This window comes from Brachyhypopomus gauderio, chromosome 3 (assembly GCF_052324685.1).
Source record: "Brachyhypopomus gauderio isolate BG-103 chromosome 3, BGAUD_0.2, whole genome shotgun sequence".
NCBI classification, from domain to species: Eukaryota; Metazoa; Chordata; class Actinopteri; order Gymnotiformes; family Hypopomidae; genus Brachyhypopomus; species Brachyhypopomus gauderio.
In genome coordinates this window covers 19,629,987-19,647,614 of record NC_135213.1, presented here as the reverse complement: position 1 = coordinate 19,647,614, position 17,628 = coordinate 19,629,987, and the positions used below count along the sequence as shown (strand labels likewise).

Genomic DNA, 17,628 nt, shown 5'->3' with positions numbered 1-17,628 from the left:
AAGGGGTGATGTTGCTGTCAAAATGATCAGTGCTTGGATTTTCTTTCCACAGTTTGTGTGTCATTGAGGATCTTTTAATTTTCCATCATAACACTTCTAAAAAAAATAATCGTGTAAAAAAAAAAAGACAATAGGAGGATGTGAGGATATGGTGCTTGTTTCGGGATCTGCCCTATGATAATGTAAAACATATGAATGTCCGACTTGGCAGACTTGTGCTCTTTGTGTTGGTGCCAGAACCCTCTCTTACTCTGACAGTTGGCTCTGTTTTAGCGGGTACATCACTAGAACCTGCCGCTTACTCCTAAATGCAGTCTCATTTGTTCCTGCTTTCTTCCGTTAATGAGCTGCCCCCCCTCTCTCGGGAATACCAACACCTCACCGTGACCTACTGGTGACCTTTGTCATACACACATCATGGCCTACTGTACAGGAGAGCTTGACTGTTCCACAGGCTGGGTAGTGCACGTTATCCCACATGATATCTGATATTTCAATGTCTGTCACCTTCATAGTTCCTGCCTCTTGGATCTTTGTGCCGAGTGACGTGGTATCCTTTATTATATCCTTCTGCGTTTCCTGCACTGTTGGTGTCTCATTACCCAGAACCCCCCCTCCACCCCCAAGAGCTGCTTGGCCTGGCTAAACAGAAATGCCAGTGAGGTCGGCAACTGTGACACGCTGTAATTGCCATATTTGGCAGTCCCTGAGGTTTGCAGACAGCTTTTAATAAAACGGCATCACTTAAAATGGCCATAAAAGGAACCGTGGAGAAGGACGGCACCTGTTTAACATCTGGAGGCTGCAGAAGGTCTGATAACAGCGTGGGCAGCAATGGCGTGAGGCTCTTGAAGGCGATGTGGCTGCGGGACGACTGCGCGGGTCTTTTGGGCCGTGGCCGGTGGGACCCGGCCGAGAGCTCCACGTCTGCGTCTCAGGAAGCCGTTGATGGATTTGGGTTCTGCATGAGATTTGCGTTTTGCGCGTTCTGTGCTGATGAGTTTTCTTGAAGGAAAATAATGCATGTGCTGCTCCAGCATCTGTTAAAGCAGAGCCCAAGGTTTGGCTTTATAACCTGCTGTGTCCTCCAATTACTCACACTGACAACTGTACTTAATAAAAGAAATAATACAAAAACAAAACCTTGGCAAACTAAGCCGTAGCAAGTTGCCATTGCAATGATTGCCATAGCAATTTGGTGATAACTTGATGGAATGAGTTTACAGTACAGTTAAGCCGTTCCATTCATTATGAACAACACACACCACCTTTGTCTTTGACTGTTACTTTACACACTGTTGATACATAACTATAATCTAGAGCATCTGGCATACATATGATTTTATAGGTACTTAATGACTGTGTCATTTGGCCAGATGTCTTGGTATAGTAATAGAATGGTGTTTCATGCAGTAAGTACATTGTATTGCATAGACAAAATGACAGATTCAGAATTATAGGCGCACACAACTAATGAAAATGTATTGATGATAATAGCTTGGTTTTGTTTGTCCCAGCCGTATGGTTGCTAAACCAGGCGCATTGTGATGCATTGCTTTGCATTTCTGACATGAACCTTTTTGGATTCGATGAGAGCAAATTTCCATCTGGTTCCCATCACAGCCAAGCACACTACCGCAAGGGACTGTCAACATGAACCTGTGCACAGACGTGATAGATGCCGAGCCCAAGACGGGCCAGAAGAACGCCCTGTGCATCGTCACACCTGAGCACGAGTACTACATCCGGGGAGATAACAAAGAAATCATCAATGGGTACATGGCTTCTACCAGCACTAGGTTTTCACCAGCAGGAATGTGGTAGTGAAGACCCTGCATGGATCAGTTCCCTGTGGGTGAACCTGTCTCTTCTCACCAGGTGGAGTGAACAGCTGGTTATTTATCCAAGGACCAACAAGCAGAATCAGAAGAAGAAGCGGAAGGTGGAACCAACAGCCACTCAGGTGAGGCCCATCGGCTTTAGGCTCAGACGGCTCTTCAGATGAGTGGACCTAGGTCTTCATATATATATAGGTGTTCAGGGCAGCACCCAATGCTTTACATGATGGTCATGTTGAACTGGATTGCTATAATTTAGGAAATGTGCCGACACTGGGGTTAAGGCTCTTGGTCCTGCACTACCTTCACACTGCACATTTTAATGTTTGCTTGCTTTTTCTGCCACGCTATAGAGGTTACAATGTGTGTTCGGATACGAGAGGCCAAAAAGAGTTTCAGGACCACAGCAAATAACATTTCATAGATGGACTATGATGTCTTCTGTTTCTCCCAGGAGCCTGGACCAGCAAAGGTAGCCGTGACAGGCTCAGGGATCCCTGAGGCAGAGAAGGTTCCAGACTCCAGCTCCATCATATGGCAGGAGGAACTGCACAGCCGAGAAGCAGAGGCCTCGCAGGCGTGGTCCTCCCCTGATATGGCACCACAGGGCTCAGTGCTGCCCTCTGCAGGTATGGGGGACTTTATCCATAGAAAACAGTTATGCAACTGTAATTGGAGCTGACCACGTATAAGCTGTACTTGCTCTGAGAACCTGCTGTGGTATGTTGTCATGTGCCAATATTGGTAATTAGACACTTATAATACCAATTATATACTTGATTTTTGTTCCTTTTTTTCTTGTGATGCAACATTTCCCTCAAAATCAAATTCTGGATTTAAGCATGCGTAGTGGCCCGTTAATTGAACTGTTTGAAAGACCAGTAAGAGCTGAGTGTAAGTGTGGAACCCCTCCCCCTCTCTCCAAAGCTGAGGATGCGTCGGTGGGTCGTGGCTCGGACCACGGCTCGGTGAACGGTGACGAGGTGGACCGGAGCGGGTTCTCCTTCCCCCCGCTGGGCTCTCAGACCCCGCGGGACCTCCTGTCGCCCACAGGCAGCACGTCCAGCCGGCACAGCGGCGATCCGGGCGGCGTGCCCCGCTGCCTGTCTCCGGCTCCCAGCGACCCCTTCCCCTCGGGCAGCAGCCTGCTGTCCAACGGCTCGCACATCAGCGGCTCCATGAGCTCCCTGGACTCGGACGCCAGCGGCAGCACGGTGGCCAGCACCGAGGGCCACGTGGCTGACGGAGCGGGCCGAGCGCTCCCTCGCACGCGACGCCCCGAGGGCGAGGCCCGCAAGGCGGAGAAGCGCAGCCGTCTGTGCAGCCCCGAGAGACGGGACAAGGAGCCTCTCTTCAGCCCTGAGAGGAGGTGAGGACCCACCTCCTTTTTACAGGCACACAGCAGGAGGAGCTCCCGTACGGCGGGCACGCGCGTGAAGTGCAGGGGAGTTGAGGCCACACGTACCTTATTAGGACTTGAGAGGGGTGAACCGGTCCGAGCAAGTCCCCACCCTCGGTTTCTGTCTTCTTCACTGCTTATGTTAGATGTAAACACATTTGCGATAAACGGTCCTCAGCTCTGGACGCGGGGGCCGTCTTTCTGGGATTCTCCTCTCCCACAGCCAAGAGGTCAAAAGCCTTGGCGAGTAGCGTTTCAAAGATGCTGACGTGATCCTCTTTTTGTTACGAGACCAAGAACATTCCAGCTTTCCTTCTCATGAAAATCGTTGACAGAGGCAGGAGAGCTGAATAAGGCAGACCCAGACCAATAGAGAGAAGGCTTCCATTTGGTTTAATATGAATTTATGGGAACTGTGCCACTTCGTTCCCAGCAGCCAATGATGCAGAGAGCAGTCATGTGACACAAATACCTCTCTCTTGTTTCCTTTTAAGGACGATGGACACTGCTGTGCATTCCCCAAATAAGGTCAAAATTCAAAATGAACAATTTAATATTTTCAGCCAGTGCTTTGTAAACCAAATTCCTGTCTAAGGGTAAGGATAGAAGATGCTGTTATATTATGGTGTGCTAAGGTCAGCACAAAACTAAATTTTTTGTGTAGGTTAAATCGAAAGATCTGTAAAGTCTAGATTAAAGGCTAATACTTAGGAGCCGAAAATAAGACAGCCACAGAGGGCCAGTTCACAAGTTTGTCTGACTCGCTCTTCGTTTTAACATGAAATTTGATAGGATCAAAGCATTTACTACACCCTTCATGATGTACTATTGCTGGTTGATATTTACAACTAATGTTTGATCAACTAACCTGATGTGCATGAATGCCGTGCGCAATCTGATCTGAAAGCGTTCTGCACAGTCGTGCGGCAAGATGGCAGGCTTGTAACTCCACTCCGTCAAACTCCAACCCCCCCACCCCCTCCACAACCCCCTTCAGCGGGCGGTCGAATGTGATTGAGAAGCTGGAGGCGCTGGAGCTGGAGCAGCCAGAGAGGATGGAGGTGGAGGAGCCGTGCCGCAGGGAGGCCAGGCAGGGGCGCGGCGAAACCAGACGCTCCCACCGACAGGTAAAGCACGCCGCCTTTGCACGGCCCTTCTGGGAGCACGGGCCCTCAGAAGTCGCCCGCAAACAAACACCAACAGACAGGTACACCGGGTTGGAGAACATTCAGCCTTGCGCCTATTCGCATGGCTGTCTTTTGTTTCCACTTGTACGGGTTCACTGCAAGGTTGGTGTTTATTCTGAACAATGCGCAAGATGGAGCTTTATGATAAAGGAGCGTGCTTGCATGACTCGTTTTGGTGGTGATGTATCTTGTGTGACGCGTTAGCCTTTCCCTGAAAATGGGGGCAGTTGGGCAAATGGCCTGAAAAGGTCATCTCCGTTGGTTTTGAGCGTTCAGCATTGGTAATTAACAGCATCACAAAAAATAGCTTTTAAATATGTATCGTTTGGTTGGCCTCGAGGTTATTCAGAAGTTTAAAATAGGTCAGCTGGACTTCAAGACGGTTTGCCTTGTATTGAGTTGCTTCATATCATATTGTTTTATGATCTCAGATCTCATGGCATGACTTGAGTTTTTGTATTTCTCGGAACGCATTAAGGAGCAGCGCAGTGACCCGGCGCAAGACCTGGACTTCCGCCCTTCTACCCTGCCCCCACTGAGACGAGCCAAGTCGCTGGACCGCCGGACGACGGAGTCGGTCATGACGGTAAGTACTTTCACCTCTCTCCGGAACTCTCTGGAACTCCCCGGAACTCGAGGCCACAGCAGGGGACCAGCACAGTTTTCCAGAGGGAGAACTTATCAGCGAACATTGTGTAACAAGGGAGGGAGGCGGAGGGAATCGGACAGAAGGCCCTCGCAGTGACTCCGTTGTTGTCCGAGCCTTGAAGGTCAACGGGACGCACTGCTGAAGTGCTGAACTGTGTTTTCTAGGAAAGAAGGACTGCTGCTTTCTTCTTCTCCTCCCACTTCTCCTCCCTCGGTTGCTGGGGAAGAGTGATTCAGTGAAAAGTGAAAAGGTTTTCCACTACTGTTGTCAACTGAGCGTTCATTGTTTAGGTGTTGACATGCATCGTGGTGTGTCCTATAAACGTGGTTGTTTTTTTACACTTAGCTTGAATTTCAGCTCGAGCTTAGCTATTTCATAGTAGCTATTTTGGTTCCATATTCCTTATTTCTGGTGCAAAATGTCACTGTTATCACTACTGAGACTCATCCAGGTTGCTGCCTTGTTATTGTCACGTCATCTTTTTCTTTTGTGTTGTTGTTGTTGTTGTCATCGCCATCGTCGTGAGAATACAGACGACCTAACCCTGCGGCGTGTGCTGCTGGGTGTAGTGCACCACCCTCCTCCACCCAGGTCATCTCGTGCCTGTGCTCCTCCCCATCTGGCTCTGAGTGCTCTTAGTCATGAGTGGGTGCTTGGTACTTTGGTTTAACTGGATTCAAGTGCGCTGGCGACACGTGTCTGTACGTGGCCGTCTACATGTCTGTTTGTCCACGTGAATCTGTGTGTGTGAGTGCTTTCTTTCTTTTTTATTTTTTTTAAAACACTCTGCACCATGTTTTTCCAGGCACAGAGTGCAAATGCCTGTCGTGAGTTTTACGTCCACCGTGTGGTTCACTTAAGTTTATTCACACTCAGCACACAGGTTATGGAGTGCAGCGACTGAAAGCTAGATGCATGTAGGCGGGGTAGGTGTGGGAGTGTGCGCGTGTGTGCGTTTCTGCCCATTTGCCATCGCAATAGAAATCGTTTCACTTTGAAGCTGATCACAAATCTTTTGGAGCAAGCCTATTACATCTTAATATGTCACCTATTGGGCAGGAGCTTAAAGGAAACAGCGCGCAGAGAATTGTTTGCTTTGGTCGCCGTCCTTTCCTTAAATGCTTGCACCCGTCAAGAGTTCATCACATGTTCATTTTTTCTTTCAGATATCCGCTGTAGTGAGTAAACGTTGATAATATGCAAGTGTTTCAGAGGTTTACTGCTCCCTGTTCACCAGGCTTCTTAACCAAAGGTGTTCAGGCTCCTGCTGCATGCAGCGTCGTGTGACCTCAGGAGGGGCAAAGACTGCACCGCCTGGATCGCTCCTCCTGGGCCTTTGAGCTGCATGCTGACTCTTGTCTTTTCTACTCACAGCCAGACCTGCTGAATTTCAAGAAAGGTTGGATGGTGAAACTGGATGAGCAGGGACAGGTAGGCCATCGTTCACGGGGGGTTGTGGCTTCCATTAGAACGGTAGACCTGCTCAAGTTTATGACTATTCAATAACCAGGCTTGCGGCTACTTGTCCTAATGGTCAGAATGCAGTAATACACAATTCTGCATGTTAAGAACCCAAGGGGGGTTGTTTATGTACAAAAAAGGTGAAGCTTTGCCTTCATTCTTTTATAAGTTCATTTTGCTCTTAAGTGCCAACATTTAGGCTCGTGAACTTGGGACTACAGACCTGTTATATCAGAAGCTTAAACGCGGGGGTTTTCGGCCCTCGCCAAGGCTGTGAAACGGTTAATGGCCGTTATGCTTTCGCCTTTACAAATGAAGCTCAGTCTTTTCCCTGTAATATACGCTGAAACAAATGAACTTCATCGCTTTTGGCCGGGGAAAAGTCTCTTTTTGTCTGCGTCGTGCGTCCTTTAAAGTGGGCCGCCTCGCTTTGCCCGTCTCACTCTCAAAGGGTCGAGCCGAGCCTTTGAAAATGCACGGCTGGACTTTGATAGCTGCGCATCAATGGGTGAAAGTGGAAAGGTTACGGTCCCTCTGCTCTTTTTTTATGGTCTTTAAAAGGTGGTAAAATGTCTTGAAAAGCCTGTGTGGACTTCAGATAGAGTCCTGAAGCCCATTTGACACCATGTCCTGGATGTTCATTCAGTGATGTTAATTCTGTTTACCAGCTTGTGTGTTTTCTTTTCAGTGGAAGAAATACTGGTTCGTCCTCACAGACCACAGTCTACGGTATTACAAGGACTCGATTGCTGAAGAGGTAAGTATGTTCTGACATTTATAATGAGTGAAGCAAGACTGCGGAGACTTTCTGCCAGGCTGTCGTGCCATGCCATTAGGTTTTCTCATCTGGCTGTATATTATTCTGAATGTGTCCTTTCTATTAACAGGCCTCTGATCTAGATGGGGAAATTGACCTCAGTACATGCTATAGTGTTACGGAGTACCAGGCCCAGCGAAACTATGGTTTTCAAATTCATGTAAGCTTGCTTCACCTCCCGTGCCTTTAAATGCGGAACAGAATCATTCTAATTCATATTAGTAAAGGCTGGTTTGTTTGTTTGTTTGTTTTGAGAGTAAAGGTGTTGCTAACCATTGGCAGAGTATTTGTTATTACCCAGGGAATAAGGCGATAAGATGTTTTATGGGGTATAATCAAGATCTGAAATGTTCTTGATGCTTTGGTGCCTTTTAGGTATTTTATAGCTATGTGAGTTCAGAATAATCACTGTAAACCTTTTGTCATAAAAGGACAAATGTATGCATTTGTGTTTTCATTGATTTTTAGGGTCTTTTGTAAACATCTTGTGATGTTAAACATTTTTATTATTATTATTTAAATGTAGTTAACCACTCCTAATTTAAATACTAAAAGTCTCTAGGTAAATTCAGAAATGCCTCCAGATTTATGATGTTAAAATATGTTTTATGTAAAGAATTAGGCCAAAAAAACTGAATTAAACAGCAGTTATCAGGAGTTATTTTATCTATCTGTTATCGTGTGTGTGTGTGTGTGGGGGGGGGGTGATTTTACAGTTGTCTTATCAGTGGAGATCATCTGTGTCCTGAATCCTCTAATCTGGTTGCGCTGTGTTGATCCTGTGCAGACCCAGGAGGGAGTACACACCCTCTCTGCCATGACAGCAGGAATACGGCGCAACTGGATCCAGGCTGTGATGAAAAATGTCCGACCCTCGACTGCCCCCGATGTTGCTAGGTCAGTCCACATTTACTAGCACTGAGGGATGAGTGCGTTCAACTCCTTGTATTTGCATTCCATCTAACCATCCACTCATCCAACAAGAAACTAAAGTCCATGTATGTGTGTGTGTGTGTGTGACAGCCTGGCGGATGACCGTAGTTCCTGTATCACTTTCGAGAGGCTCACACGTCCCGACGTCACTCACGACTCTCCGTCCTCCGACGCCTCGTCCGTGGAGCGGGAGCCCAAGAGGAGCCGCGCCTGCGAGCGCCGGCGTGAGGGCCGCTCCAAGACCTTCGACTGGGCCGAGTTCCGGCCTATCGCCCAGGCCCTGGCCCAGCAGAGGGCGCACGAGGCAGACGCCCTCCGGGCTCCACCGGCCGACCCCGAGCGCAGCCGCAGGAGGGAGGAGAGGCGGCGGCGGTACGAGAGCGTGACCGGGGGCGGTGCTGGAGACCCAGTCGCCATCGACGGTGGCGGGATGGACGTCGAGAGCGCGAGCGTGGGTGCGGGCTTCGAGAACACGCCCCCGCTCTCCGCGGAGCGCCAGCAGAAGGTGGAGGACGAGATCGAGCAGCAGTGGCAACAGGTGGAGAACACCCCCATCCGAGAAGAGAGGAGGGTGCCTCTGTCCACAGCGCTGAGAAGCAGAGAGACAACCGAGCTGGAAAAGCTACTAGAAAGTTACAAAAAGGGGGTATGCTTCGTCATCCCTGTATAGAAATCCAATCATCAGCCAGGTGGACTTAGTGGCACTTTGTGCTTGACTTGGGCATTGTTGTGCTTCTGCAGGTAGAAGAACTGAAAACGCAGTTGGAAACGTGCCACCAGCAGCTGTCAGACTCCAACCAGCAGCGGTCTGCACTGGAGAACCAGCTGAAGGCGGCATTGGAGCGTGAACGGCAGGTCCGCGCCGGCTACATCTCACCGGTAAGGCCCCAGCATCTCAGTGTCACAACTGTACAAGAGGATGTTCAGGAAGTTTGTATGCAGCAACTGAGTGCCATGATTTCCATTAAACAGACTTTGCATGTCTCGGTTTGACGAAAAAAGAAAACAACCCTTCCATCTTCACAACTGCGAAGCTGCAGAAATATGCCTTGCATGTTCAGTCTTTTGCATGTCAATGAACAGATTCTTATTTGCTTCTACATTTACATCTTTCTCCCAACATTTTAGAGGTGATGACAATTTTAGTTTGATGTTGCATGCTACATTATCCATTACATTGCTTCAAAATATTAGCTTAATGTTATGATATTTTACTATACCCTCCAGATACGTGTATACTCACAAATGCTGAGGGATTTCATAATGAACAGTTCAGTTAATTTTGCACATTATAATTCATATTTTTGTTTTTTGGGGACAGAGTTTCAAATATTTGCTACAAGTTTTTTGTCATTCCAATACAGGATATTAGTGACATAAGAGATATATATGAGAATTTAAACCAAACAAATCTAAAAGCCTGAACTTTTTCCACCCCCCCCCCCCAAATGTGTGAAAACATTTGATCTATCTGAAGGGTCCTGTTTCCATATCTCTATTAAATGTGTGACGATGACATACAAAGTGCTTATTGGTTACAAAATTGCATGACCTTCATGTTCTTGTTTAAGTGTTCACTTACCTGTCCGTTTTCACTTTGTTACTATGAATGGTTTTAAACATGTTTTAAGGACAATCTTGTGTGTCTAAGCATGTTGTTTTGTCAGTTTGTATACGATTGTTGACTACTCTTAATGGGCTGTAAAGAAAAGTGATTTTCAATAAGAAATGTGGACGTGCTTGATAAAACCTTTATTGGATTTTAGGGAATTTTGTTTTAACAATTTTTTCATGGATATGGCTGGATTTTCAATTTGGCAGTGAATGTGAGATTTTATTGCCTGTAGCTGGAGATATTTCTGTAGTTTCTGGACGGTTGGTGATTGTGTGCATTATAGTTTTTGCTTACTGGCATCTCCACTTTACATACTCGGACGTTCACTTACAGGATGTATGAAGAGACACTTGTCTAATTGTAGAATCAGTTCAATGATTATTTATTTAAATATACATTTTGTACTTTTTATAATTTCAGTTAAATTTTTTACATGGACAATTTAGAATACTATACTTCTAATTCTGTGTGGTTTGTAGCAAATTAAACTGGCACTAATTTTGCATTACTTACACCATGAAATAACTCTTAACCATTTAATGTGCATGCACTATTTGTGATTTACTAACCGTGGCCTTTAAACTTCTTCTTTTCTCCATCACGCTAATTTGCAGCATTTAATGAATGAAACTAAACATGTTCATTCTTGCTTTAACCTTTGTGGCTGGACAGAGACATTGTAATTCAATATAATTTTACTTCAAATCTTCAACAATTTTTTGATGTGATCTACAAATGAAATGATCCTTAATCACCTCTGCTAAATGTTAACCAACTGTCTGGTCCCCTTTTCCAAGCTGGAGTCACCTTTGAGTCTTGAGACAAAGCTCCCGATGAAGAAGCCGGAACTGGTTAGTTCTCAAGCGCAGAGCTTAACAAAGAAGTACCAGGAGACCAAAGAGCTTCTCCAGCTGCAAGAACTGAGAAAACGCAACATGCAAGCACAGCTTGGCCTTTCGCTTTCACACTTGTCCACCAAGGAACCTTACTTTCCTGACACCAACAAAAACACCTCACATGAGATTCTTCCTTCTGATTCTGTTACAAAATCTCTCTCACTCGTACTTCTGGATAATGAGGGCAGGATAAGAGAGCTTGAGGACTTGCTAGATTGTAATAGGCCTTTGTCAGTTAAGGAGCTGATAAAGCTGCTGCAGACTCACAGTGATTCCGAGTCGTCTGATATTCCTCAAGACCAAAATGAACATGATGGGCCAGGTGACATAACAGAGTGTCAGAAACTTCTGGAAAATCTTAAAAACCAACAGGAAGCTGAAAATGAGACAGTGAGGCAGAGTCTTGCCAGGGCTGGGGACACCATTCGTGATTATGAAGCTCGTCTTATCACTATGGAGGACATGCTAGGCAGGGTACAGAGGCAGAAAGTTGACAATCTGGCGGCTCCATATGTACTGCCCTGTCAGCGAGATGACCCTACACAAATGACCAACCGTGGTCTATGTCAGGAGGTTGAACTGTTAACGAGTGAAAACGAAGCACTACACCAACGCTATCAAGAAATTGTCAACCAGCTGAGAGAGGCGGACAGTGAAATAGACAGACTAAAGGCAGAGCTTCAGAGACTTCAGAGTGGCCAACAGTACCGACAAGCCAGAGGAAGCCAGGATAAGCAAGAGGACAAAGACGTGAATGAGCATTTTTATGAACAGGAACTCAACGATAAGTCTCAAAAGCTTCAAGAGGCTCTGCTCAAGTTAGAAGTGCTTGGTAACAGTTTAAAAGAAACAGAAAAAAGGCTGCAACTGAAAGAAGCTACTCTCAAAGGTCTTGGATTTCAGCTGTCTGAAGATGACAAGGATGAGTCTCTCCTAGAGAAAGAGAAGCTCAGATATCATATAGAAGACATTGAGTCCAAGCTGTCTGAAAAGGAAAGGTTACTTCATTCTGCTGATAATTTCTGCAGAGAACTTGAGGCACAGAATATGGAACTCCAAATGAAAAACCAAGAATGCGAAAGAACTTTTAATCAACTACTTTTAGAGGCTAAGGAGGAAATTAGAATGTTGCATGAAAGAGACACAGTAGAGGTGGAGTCAAATAATAAAAGTGGAATAGACAGTGAATGCCGAGAGTTGGTGCAGAGTTGTGGAAGTACAATGGAGGAAGTGCTGGAAGGTTTCAAGAAGCGGTCTAATGCTCTTAAACAAGTTTTAGAGGTGTTGTTGAAAGCCAATGAAAAAAATAAGTGTGATTCACCCAGAATTTGCATTGAGCAAGATTGTTTGGCAAGAATCCGGACGGGGATGACAAAGGTATTGTTTGAACAGGAGATTTGGAGTATAGTTTTGGGAGGTATTGAAAATTGTGAAGGCGACTGTGAACAAACATTTGCTGCTGTGAAAGATGTTGTAGGGTGTATGCTAATGGAAAATAAAATACTGTTTTCTATGATGAACCTCTCTGCAGAGCGAAACATTGAAACACCAGTAAATATTGAAAACACTGAACATTCAAGTCTTGTGGATCAAACTAAAATGGTAGATGACATTATGAAAGAACTTACCGAAGTAGTACAAAGTAAAGTAACTCTGTTGAATCAGATTGCTTCTTTGGATAGTGAACCCGAAAATGAGCTACACCAGTCCTTTTCTTCAATTCTCACTAGCTACATATCTGACAAAGGACAGTGGTCCCAGTATGTTCATGATGCCATTTTTGATGTAACCTGCACGTATTTGATAATCCGACAGAGAATCCAGCAGGAGAATGATTTACAGGCAGAAGTACAGTCCGACCTACATGCGACAAAGGCTGCCTGTTCTCATTGTTCTCAGCTAAGAAAGCAAAACATGGAGCAGAAACTAAAGCTTGAACAAATGCAGATCCAATTGTCAAGCCTCCAGAATCCCGTCAGTGAGGATTCAAAGCTAATGACCCACGTCCAGATAGAGGGGGAACCAATTGATTCTCTGGATAAAGCCATTGAGATACAGGACATGGTGGCTAAACATAAAAAGGAGCTTCGGGAATTAAGGGAATTCTATGATCAAGAAGCAGAAAAGCTGAGACAAGAAGTAGCCAAAGCTGAAGAAGGTCTACAACTAAAATCAGAGGAGAACATAAAAGAGATTGACTCTTTGACTCGCTGCATGGAGAACCTAAAGAAGAAGCATGAGATGGAGCAAAACCTGCTGGTAGGCCATTTTAACCAGGAAATGGCAGAGCTTGGTGATGCTCTGGACCTATGTGGAGCAGACCTTCCAGATGATGGCAAGCCAAGCCCAGCTACCCTCAAACAGCAGATCCACAAACTGATGTCACAAGTATCGGACATGACCGAAGAGATGAAGAGTCGAGATGGGGATGCAGCACTTCTCCGTCTGAAATACGAGAAAGACCTGGAAAACCTAAAGGTCGAGGTCTTCCTTGTCCTTGTTGTTCTTCATCCGTGATGGCTTGTATCTCCTTGTGGCAACTTCAGACTTGACCCTTTCCCATCCTTTTCACTCATTAATCCTATCATCCTTTCCTGCCTTACCTTTTTTACCTTACCTTCATTTCTAGCCATGCATGGTTGTTTAACCTTCAGCATGCTTGTAGCTTTTGGTGTTGGCTGTGTTGAGGGGCTAATTTTGATTGCACATTAGATACAATTTGCTGTCAATGGAATCATCTAAAGGAGGAAGAAAAATAAGTTCCTCTGAATTAACAAGCATGCTTCATGACAGACTTCTCACTTAAGCAATTGAGCAGGAATTCTCAAAGTCACTCAGCTCAGCCTTTGTGAGAGGGGGTTTAAAATTGTGAAACTGTTAAGAATGCATCAGAACGCGTGCATTTTTATCATTATGTAAAAGCTGGAAAAAAGGTACAATTTGCATTACATCTAAGTCAGGCAGAATTTAGGTTACCTGACTGACTTTGATATGGTGCTTTTCTTCTTACTCATGCCTGATTTAACATCTCAGATTAACAACAAATGCAAGAGCCTGGCTGAAAAGATTAAAAGGGGCTGAAGTCTTTAAGTGAAATTTTCTCTGCGTTAGGCTATGATGGGGACCAAAAAACCAGATTGGGATATTGGTGTGTTGTCCCTCGGTCAGTCTTATCTTTTAGTAAACACCAGTCATGTTTTTGTTCTCTTCCAGCCCTGAGACACTTGAGCCAGGTAACCAGGGGCCATTGGCGTGCTGGTTGCCTGGTTCAGGTGTGCTAAGAACTGTAATTAAACAAATACGTGCACTGCCTACTGATTTTCAAAAACTGAGTTAGAACTCTTTCATTTAAGTTTGAGGGAACACTTGGCTAAGGTTATGGATACTCTCAATACTCTCTGATTTTAGACATTGCAGTCATCCTTTAACTTGAGCGCTTAGCAAAGTCTTTTTAAGTGTGTATTATTTAAAATGTGTGATGGTTTTTAGTTTTTGAGCCTGTAACCGTGAAGCTGGCATGAAGCACAAGCCTTTATAGTGGTATTCTTGCTTCATTTATAACTAAAGTAATACATATGATTGTTTTGCTCCTCCTTTGTTTGATTGGCAGGTTGCTGCACTAAGGGTTTAATATTTCAAGTTAGTAAGAAATAATGTTTATAGCTTGTATTAATTAACCCCCTACTCTGTAGAATAGTAATACTTGATGTACTGAACCTAAAGCTATAGCCTATTGGTCTATGTGGCCTAATGGCATAGTATTAGCTTTCATTCCTGACCAGATGAAACTAGATGTTCCACCACATGAGCCTGCCGAACAAACAGGCACAGGTGTGGCTAAGATATGGGGACAGGAAGCAGCTCTTTACGCAGTGGGGGTGGTGGCTGCCTTTACAGCAGATGTTCCCCAGACAGGGCCATATCCCTGGAACTGGGCCTGGAAAAAAACGCCCACCCCCAGGCGTACATCCGGGGCCTGAGTGCTAAGGTTAGTGCCAGTCAGCAAGCAGGGGAAATTGGGTCATGCGGTCATAGTCAAAAAGACTTATAAATGCCTCTTCAGTAACACGAAACTGCTGGACCTGTGTTACTGCAAATTAGTTCCTTATTTAAGGTTTGGCCTGTGTTCCTAAGGATATTATTACTTATTAAAATAGTTTATGAAACGAACACCAAAGCTCAGATGACCTTTGGACGGTGGTAGTGGCAGTTAATTCCAGTTGTTTTTGGGAGGATCCCCTAACCTTTTCCCAAGCGAGTCTCCTGCTGGCTTCTGCGTGCTGTCTGTGCTCAGTGAAGACTGATATCCAGCTTTGGTGTGGACACTCTCTATGCAGTGCTAGTTATTGTGTGTCCGTGCAAAACTGCTGTCCTTGTGCAAGAGCGGTGTTTCGTTGAGGAGGGACAGGGCAACCTGGTGAAACGGAGCACTAAACAGCGCCCCCTGTCGCCCGATTCCTTCCCCCTCGTCCAGGCCACATGCGAGAGAGGCTTCGCTGCCATGGAGGAGTCCCATCAGAAGGTCATCGACGAGCTGCAGAAGAAGCACCAGCGGGAACTAGAGAAGCTGCAGGAGGAGAAGGAGAGGCTCCTGGATGAGGAGACTGCAGCCACCATTGCTGGTAAGACCTGACAATGGAAGAGTTGGGATATTAATAGCCACTCACAAAACCTGTCATTCTCAAAGAACCTGTGTGTGTGTGTGTGTGTGTGTGTGTGTGTGTGTGTGTGTGTGTGTGTGTGTGTGTGTGTGTGTGTGTGTGTGTGTGTGTGTGTGTATTCACGGCCCTCTTTATTAGAATGAACGGGCAACACTTTGTAAGTGTGCAGTTAGAAACAACAGACCTTCTTGTACTGCACATTATGTCTTGGCCTTGCACCAACTCTTCAGTCATGGTCAGTTTTTGATTTAATTGCTGCACCACCCTTGGTCTAGCAGCAAGACTGATGTGTGTCAAACCTCCAGCAAGGCTGCTCGCACACTCACTCCAGCATAAACTCACTCCTTTGTCATTCTCACTGTCACTGCTGTGAGAGTGGCGTGTCAATCAAAAACATCTAGCCAGAAGCTCACCAGTAATGAGAGGGAATACGACGGTTATTCATGACAGCAGGTTGGCTACACTGTGTACTTTTTTGTGCACACTTTTCCATCCAGTTTTTTATATTATTTTTCTGTTTAATCTAGCTATTGAAGCGATGAAGAATGCACATCGGACAGAGCTGGAGAAAGAATTGGACAAAGCACGCAAGGCAAACAACAACACTGAAAATGCAGACATAGAAGAGATTCGCAGGCAACATGAGTAAGTAGCCCATTTAAATCGGATGAGCAGGCTTTGTGTTGTGGACCCAATTTATCTTTGATTTCCAAGAGACCAGCTACCTCGTGTGTTTCACAAGAAACATTTCGGACTAGCCCCTCGTTCTCCCCTCTGTCCCATTCTCTGTACCATAAAAGAAACCATAAAAGGTTTGTTTCATCTAATGAGGTTACACTAGCAGACACACACTGTTTCCTGTACACTGAAGGTATTGAAAACATTTTTGATTGCCCAAAGTCAGATTGCATCATCCATTTTGGCTGAAAAACATATTCTAGGGCATTGGGGTCAAGGGCAAAGGTCACTCAGTTGGCCCAACCTATTGGTACAGAGCATTTTTGGTCATAGGCATTTTTTTGCCGCCATGGCCTTTAATGCTGTCTGTATTTATCTATCTATATATTTATCTGTTTATCGGCTTAGCACAGGATGATGTCCAGGAGCAGAAGCGCACCAAAGGTTTGAAAGTGTTCTGATTTGAATCCTCTGGTGATGTGTGTGCTTGGTAGGGAGGAGCTGGTGTCCTTCCACAGGGAGATCGAGGTGCTGTCTGAGCAGTACTCCCAGAAGTGTCTGGAGAACGCACACCTGGCCCAGGCCCTGGAGGCCGAGAGGCAGGCCCTGCGCCAGTGCCAGCGAGAGAATCAGGAGCTTAACGCGCACAACCAGGTGAGAAAGCGTACAGGACCTGCACAACGGCACCTGCAGCGCAAGTTCATGAGAGCGTGTGCTGAGTCCTGGTAGTGGTCACCTGGACTCGCGGGCTTTGTCCATTGCGCTTTTGCGATTTCATGGCCGTGGATGCCACGATACGATACTGAATGTCTTTTGGTTGCTTTGAGTGATCTTGAGGGTTTTCCCCTTTTCGCTTGGTATTAAAAGGAGCTGAATAATCGTCTCGCTGCTGAGATAACTAAAATGAGATCAATGACCAGTGAGGAGGGAGGAGAGAGTGGAGCAGTTATTCAAGGAAAGGAGCGGTACGAACTAGAGGTGTGTAGATTTCGATTCGTTTCACATACACTTTCTATAACATTCCCCTGTGTATTCCAAACCTGACTTCTGTTCTGCGCAATTGTGTGTGTGATTACAGGTAATGCTGAGGGTGAAGGAATCCGAGGTGCAGTATCTAAAGCAGGAGATAAATTCGCTGAAGGACGAACTTCAAGCTGCCCAGCGAGTAGGTGTTGAATATGAAAAACCTCATTGCTACATACATCAGTCCAGCGATTCAATCAAATTCATGCTAATGAACATACCGCAATTGGAAGCCAGGCTGATCTGATCTGATTTTTGGGGGTGATCCAGGATAAAAAGTATGCGACGGATAAGTACAAGGACATCTACACGGAGCTGAGCATCGTGAAGGCCAAAGCGGAGCGCGATCTGGGGCGGCTGCGGGAGCAGCTGCAGACGGCCCACGAGGCCCTGGGAGAGCCCGCACCCGAGGACGTGCAGCGCAGAGGCTACGGTAAGACCTCATCTCCTTCCCGGGAACGACCGGGGGGG

At 45.9% G+C, this 17,628-nt stretch overlaps 1 protein-coding gene across 4 annotated transcripts in view; it reads left to right on the top strand.

The window, feature by feature from the left end:
- The window catches only part of mprip (myosin phosphatase Rho interacting protein), a 31,258-nt gene that overhangs the window by 11,214 nt on the left and 2,416 nt on the right, over positions 1–17,628 (top strand). For 2 of the 4 annotated variants that reach the window (XM_077000097.1, XM_077000096.1), the window contains exons 5-23: positions 1,624–1,775; positions 1,879–1,963; positions 2,293–2,467; positions 2,766–3,207; positions 4,235–4,364; positions 4,903–5,010; positions 6,448–6,504; positions 7,223–7,291; positions 7,422–7,511; positions 8,139–8,248; positions 8,375–8,930; positions 9,026–9,163; positions 10,697–13,273; positions 15,270–15,417; positions 15,984–16,101; positions 16,629–16,788; positions 17,002–17,112; positions 17,213–17,299; positions 17,428–17,590. In XM_077000097.1, coding sequence (XP_076856212.1) covers positions 1,624–1,775; positions 1,879–1,963; positions 2,293–2,467; positions 2,766–3,207; positions 4,235–4,364; positions 4,903–5,010; positions 6,448–6,504; positions 7,223–7,291; positions 7,422–7,511; positions 8,139–8,248; positions 8,375–8,930; positions 9,026–9,163; positions 10,697–13,273; positions 15,270–15,417; positions 15,984–16,101; positions 16,629–16,788; positions 17,002–17,112; positions 17,213–17,299; positions 17,428–17,590 — 5,476 coding nt within the window. The remainder of the gene's footprint in view (positions 1–1,623; positions 1,776–1,878; positions 1,964–2,292; positions 2,468–2,765; positions 3,208–4,234; positions 4,365–4,902; positions 5,011–6,447; positions 6,505–7,222; positions 7,292–7,421; positions 7,512–8,138; positions 8,249–8,374; positions 8,931–9,025; positions 9,164–10,696; positions 13,274–15,269; positions 15,418–15,983; positions 16,102–16,628; positions 16,789–17,001; positions 17,113–17,212; positions 17,300–17,427; positions 17,591–17,628) is intronic. The other 2 variants (XM_077000098.1, XM_077000099.1) reach the window with 2 other exon arrangements.